Below are 5,702 nucleotides of genomic sequence, written 5' to 3'. Positions count from 1 at the left end.
CGATGTCATATGAAACTTGAAATGTTTGGTATTGGATATTGTTGACAGATGACAATACGCCAATTAGCACAAATGGTAAGTTCCGACAGTGCCTACACGTGTACCTACTGGCCGCTAAATGGCAATACCGGTTTCATATGTATACACCTGGTACGCTTTGCTAATGTAGGAAAATTAGGTAATAAATGGTATCGTTTGATCAACAGTTTCCTTCCGATTTGCTAGATTTGCTAGAAATAAAATTACAAAAAAACCATACTAAGGGTACATGAGATACCTGTATTTTAAACTAATATATTCATGACATTATTTTAATCCTAATATCTCTATCTTTTGTAATGCTAATTTCGTCAAAATAAAGTATAGTTTGCCATGGATTATTATTGTCCTATCATTTTTATGGGTTATTAATTAAATATACACATATCTGGTACAGTAAAAAGGATTTGAATCATTGAAAATTAATAATTTTAAACTTCATCTAATAATTTTCTAGATCAAGAGAATGCGAAAAGTGAATGGAAGATATTAATAGAATGACCAAATGTTGGGCCATATTTTGGTACTGATACTTGTTTTAAAAATAATTTTCATGCCAAGACTTCAACTAAATTTAAAGATGACATTGACAAATCTTTGGATATCAAGGAAGAAATTATAGAAGGTATGAAAATACTTTTAGTTAAAGTATCTTAATTAAAACTATAAAATGATAATTTGCAAATTATATTTTGTTTAATTTTCAGATCAGGAAAGTTACTTGAAGCCAGTTTTGCGCTTGCATCAGAAAATAAACAAAACGATTTTGGTATCCAGACATAATTGCGACCAATATTCACCATATTATTGCCCGTCATCTGAAATAATATCAAAAACTCTCGTTTGTATAATAATCCGTTTTACTTCTGGCGAAGGTTTCGAAAAATTAAATTTAGTTTCATTCGATATCGACTTAAGTTTCTTTTTGAAGCCGAGAATTTATTATTATACGTTTTGATGATTTGGAAATATTAGGTAAAAGAGGGTATGGATGTTTTAACAGCTTCCCTCCAATTTATTCGCAATTGTAAATACTGAATCATAAACCAATGTATTTTATTTTGAGTTAATAAAAAAGCATTTTAGCTTCATAGTCATTTCTTGTGTACGGCTGACGCTTGTGTGATTAACATACATCTAGAAATAGAATGACCAAAAAGCTATACTAAGTGTTCGTGACATATACGTATGTTAAGCTGCTATATTCATGGCATCATTTTATTCTTAATGCTTCAATCTTTTATAATGCAAACTCTGTCCAAATAAAATACAGTTTGTCATGGGTTATTAATTATATATATCTGATACAGGACAAGGGTATAAATAATCGAAAATTACTAATTGTAAATTTAATCTTATAATTTTCTAGATCAACACAATGCCAAAAGGGAATCGAAAAAATTAATAAAAAGACCAGATGTTGGGCCATATTCTTGCACTGACGTTTGTTTTCAAAATAATTCTTGTATCGAGACTTCAGCTGAAATTGAATACGACAACGATGAATCTTTGGAAATTAAGGAAGAAATTATCGAAATTGAATACAGCATTGATGAGACTTTGGACTCCAATGAAGGAATTATAGAAGGTATGAGCAAACTTTTGATCAAAATATCTTAACTAAAGCCATAAACAAATAAATTTTTAATTTATGTTTTGTTTAATTATCTGATTTTTACACTTTCATATTTACACTGCCCTGCAAAAGTTTTAGGCCACCTCTTTTTTTTGGAAATTCTGTATAAAATAAGCCAGGGTGTAAATTGCAATGTTTTCTTAAATTTTCAATAACTTCCGAAATAATGAATTATATATTTCATACATATGTTATATTCATATATTTCCAAAAATATTTTTGTTACCAAAAATAATATTGCCATTTTTCTAACTTCTTTGTTACAACTTGAAGTTCTTGCAATTCAGAAATAAAAATTTTACGATTTATACACATAAGCTGTTACAATACGGCGAAAAAGCTTCAAAATGAGTCCAAGAACATTGAAAAATGTTGACTATTTCGGAAGATATTGTAAGTTTAAGAAAGCCTTGACATTTACACTATTTTTGCAATATCTACTTAAAAACTAGACAAATTGACTTCACCCTGGGCTTGTTTTATGCAGAATTTCAAAAGCAATCAACCTTTTAAAGAGAATTTTTTTGTAGCTTTGGTGTAATTAAAATTAAGAGAATTCATTTTGTCGTAAAAAAGAGATGCCCTAACACTTTTGCACGGCAGTGTATAACTTTCTAAAATATAATTTTTTAGATCAACAGAATTCCGAGAGTGAGTCAAATAAATTCAGAGAAAGGCTAGGTGGTGCATCACATATTTGGACAAATACTCAAATTTCTTCTGAAGATAATTCTAGTGACAAGACTTTAGTTAAATACGACATTGACAAAACATTGGAATTAAAGGATCAAATCGTCAATGGTATGACTGGATTTGTAATTAAAATAACTTAACTGATACTATGAAATAAGTAAATTCCAATTTCGTGTTTGCACGCCTTCAGATCAAATGGTTACAGGTTAAAGTATATGAGCTAAAACTGTTTTCCGTAGAAATAAAATATAATTTGCCATGGTTCATTTTTGTAATGTTATTTTATCTGGGTTATTAATTAAATATATACCTGATATGCGAGACTCGGGCTAAAGGTTAAGTTTTCGAAAAATACATATATTTTTTGAGGTCCTAAATCCCTAAAAACATCTATCTTGTAGGGAAATGGGCCCTCAACAACCTTTTATAATACAGATCGAGAGGTTTTTACGTAAAATGCATGTTTTGTCCTTTTTCCTAAACTTCAATTTGTTCAAATTTAGCCCCACGCTGGGGTCAAATGTTCATGGGCGGGAATTAATGTTAAAACGTGTTTTTGAAGATTTTGTAATCTTTTCTTATCAAAATCAGGTGACAAAAGCCCAATTTTTTGACAGTATAGAGCACCGACCACTTCTCCACTTGTAATACATGACGCGTCTGAGCAAGTTTATCAGCATTGATTGGTGCGCTTTTGCGCTTATAGTGACCCCCCCATTACCTATGCACAAATATTCAAAATGGAAAATGAAGACAGATTGCTAAACATGCAAACTGACCGAAACCAACCAAAAGATTCGAAAAAAAATAGAAAAAAACATTTAAGATTTAGCCGGACTAATTTTTTTTTAACATTTAACCCCACGGTATGTTTTTGGCTTCGACAACAACCACACAAAAAATAACTAGAAATGTCATCGAAAATTCCTTACTGTAAATTTCATCTTATGGTTTTCTAGATCCACAGAATGCCAAGAGTGAATCGAAGATATCAACAGAAAGGCCATATGTCGGGTTATATCCTTTTGCTGACATTTGTTTGGAAAATAATTCTTTTGCCAAGACTTCAACTAAAATTGAATACGACATTGACAAATCTTTGGAAATCAAGGAAGAAATTATAGAAGGTATGAGCAGACTTTTAATCAAAATACCTTGAAACTATAAGCTAATATGGTAAGTTACGTTTTGTTCCATTTTCAGATCAGGCAACTTGCTCGAAGGAAGTTAAACAGCCAAAACGTAAAGAGAATTTGGAGTCAGAAGAGTCTACTTCAGATCTAAGAAAAGATAATATTTCGGCAGTTAACGAACAAATGCAGACCAGAGGAAAGCGGAAAATGCGAAAACCAAATTATGAACTTGAAAAGAAGTACAAATGCGAAAAGTGTGACCACAGCTATGTATCAAAAGCAAATTTGTATCGGCATACAACATTCGAATGCAACGTTGAGCCACAGTTCAGTTGTGAATTCTGCGGCAGAAGATTTAAACAAAAAACTAGTTTAAAGGTCCATCTAGATCGATTGCATCAGATAAAAGTCCCACAGAAGTCGGTAATTAAGTATCAATGCGACCAATGTCCGCGAAGTTACAGTTGGCCAAAATCTTTGAATCAACATAAACGTTTAGAACATGCACTAGTGAAACCACAATTTATTTGCGATTATTGTGGCCACAAAACTAATCAGAAAAATAACTTTGTAAGCCATATTGCCCGCCATTTGAAATAATAATAACATACATGACGCATTATACTTAAGCAAATGTGTAAAATTGGTTTAAAAAACTCTTGTTTGTACAATACTCCGTTTTACTTCTGACGAAGTTTTTGAAGATTTAAATTTACTCTCCTTCGATATTCGACTAGGTAACTTTTTTTAAATAGAGAAATTATTATACGTGTTGCTAATTTGAGAAAATTAGGTAAGAAATGGTATGGATTGATTAACAGTTTCCTTCCAATTTACTAGCAATTATTGATAATAAATCATAAATCAATGTCTTTTATTCTGAGTTAATGAAAAAAAAAACATTTTTCTGTAATTTAGATACTTTCTGTTTACTGAATAACAATTTTATGTTTAATGCATGACGCTTTTTAGATTTACCTTTTTTTCATCTTGTAATAAATAGTGCGGTAGTATGTCTAAAAATTTAAATTACAACAGAAAAACATACTGAGTGTACATAAGATACATGTATTTTAAACTGATATATCAATGACATCTCTATCTTCTGTAATTCGAATTCTGTACAAATAAAATATAGTTTGCCATGGGTTTATATTGTGGTGTGATTTTGTGTACGATATTAATTAAATATATATCTGATACGGGGTAAGGTTTTAAATTATGAAAAGTTACAAATTGTAATTTTAAACTTATAATTTTCTAGATCAACATAAATCCACGAGCGTGTCTAATAAATTCACAGAAAGACAAGATGGTGGGTTTTATTCTTGGAAAACTACTCATATTTCTTCTGGAGATGATTCTGGTTCCATGACTTCATTTAAATACGAATTTGACTAAACATTAGGAATAAAGGATGAAATCTTCTATGGTGCAATTAGATTTGTAATAAAAAACCATAACTAAAAATATTAAATAAGGATATTTAAATTTAATGCTTGTACATTTTCAGATCAAGTAGTATTTAGAGGCCAGAAATGTAATCAAGCATATGAGGCAAAACTGTTTACGTTTCATATTTGATCAGGCAATATTGTGACTATGAGGAGCAAACTGCAGAGCCAAAAGAAGCAGAAGATTCGGAAATCAACACCGAAAGGGAAACACACGAGCGAAAAGTGTGCGCAAAACTATAATTGAAAAGGTTCTTTAATTTGTCACTAAAAATTTTAATGCGACGTCATGCCACAGTTCCGTTGTAATTTCTGTGACAAAAGATTTCAACGTATATAAATCAAGTTTTCTGCGCGGTATAGTTTCCGTCCATCAGAAATCAAACTAAAAGAAATCACTTGTATGATCTCATAAATGCAATACAGGTTTCTAAAGTTATTGTTCGTTAAGTGGCTTAAAGCTACATAAACTTTTTCAAGATGCTGCAATCATAGCACAATATATGTGCGACTATATAACCACAAAGCTAGTAGACATTATTTCTCTTACTAAGATTTTAAAGCATCTGATTTAAAATGAAGATATAGCAATGTCAATTTTAATGTGATAAACTGTAAAATCTTATAACATAAACTGAAAGTCTCATATACAGTCTGTCAAGTTAAAGCGTAGGTGGCTTTACTCGCAGTCGGTAAGGTGTATCGACATGATTTTGGTGTCAAAATATTAAGAAGAGCTCCCTCTTT

At 30.8% G+C, this 5,702-nt stretch overlaps 2 protein-coding genes across 2 annotated transcripts in view; both read left to right on the top strand.

Moving 5' to 3' along the window:
* LOC117182838 (zinc finger protein 761-like) overlaps nucleotides 1-4,652 on the top strand; it is a 9,644-nt gene extending 4,992 nt beyond the window's left edge. Inside the window, exons 4-7 of the mRNA XM_033375948.1 lie at nucleotides 1,409-1,627; nucleotides 2,309-2,476; nucleotides 3,328-3,495; nucleotides 3,572-4,652. Coding sequence (XP_033231839.1) covers nucleotides 1,409-1,627; nucleotides 2,309-2,476; nucleotides 3,328-3,495; nucleotides 3,572-4,101 — 1,085 coding nt within the window. The 3' untranslated portion in view covers nucleotides 4,102-4,652. The remainder of the gene's footprint in view (nucleotides 1-1,408; nucleotides 1,628-2,308; nucleotides 2,477-3,327; nucleotides 3,496-3,571) is intronic.
* A 468-nt stretch (nucleotides 4,653-5,120) lies between these two features.
* The window catches only part of LOC117167738 (zinc finger protein 888-like), a 4,020-nt gene continuing 3,438 nt past the window's right edge, over nucleotides 5,121-5,702 (top strand). The window contains exon 1 of the mRNA XM_033352888.1: nucleotides 5,121-5,206. The gene's annotated coding sequence lies outside the window, so the exon portion shown is untranslated. The remainder of the gene's footprint in view (nucleotides 5,207-5,702) is intronic.

Source organism: Belonocnema kinseyi, chromosome 2, assembly GCF_010883055.1.
Source record: "Belonocnema kinseyi isolate 2016_QV_RU_SX_M_011 chromosome 2, B_treatae_v1, whole genome shotgun sequence".
In the NCBI taxonomy this organism is placed as follows: Eukaryota; Metazoa; Arthropoda; class Insecta; order Hymenoptera; family Cynipidae; genus Belonocnema; species Belonocnema kinseyi.
The sequence above is the reverse complement of the archived record's forward strand: the minus strand, read 5'-3'. Positions and strand labels throughout refer to the sequence as shown.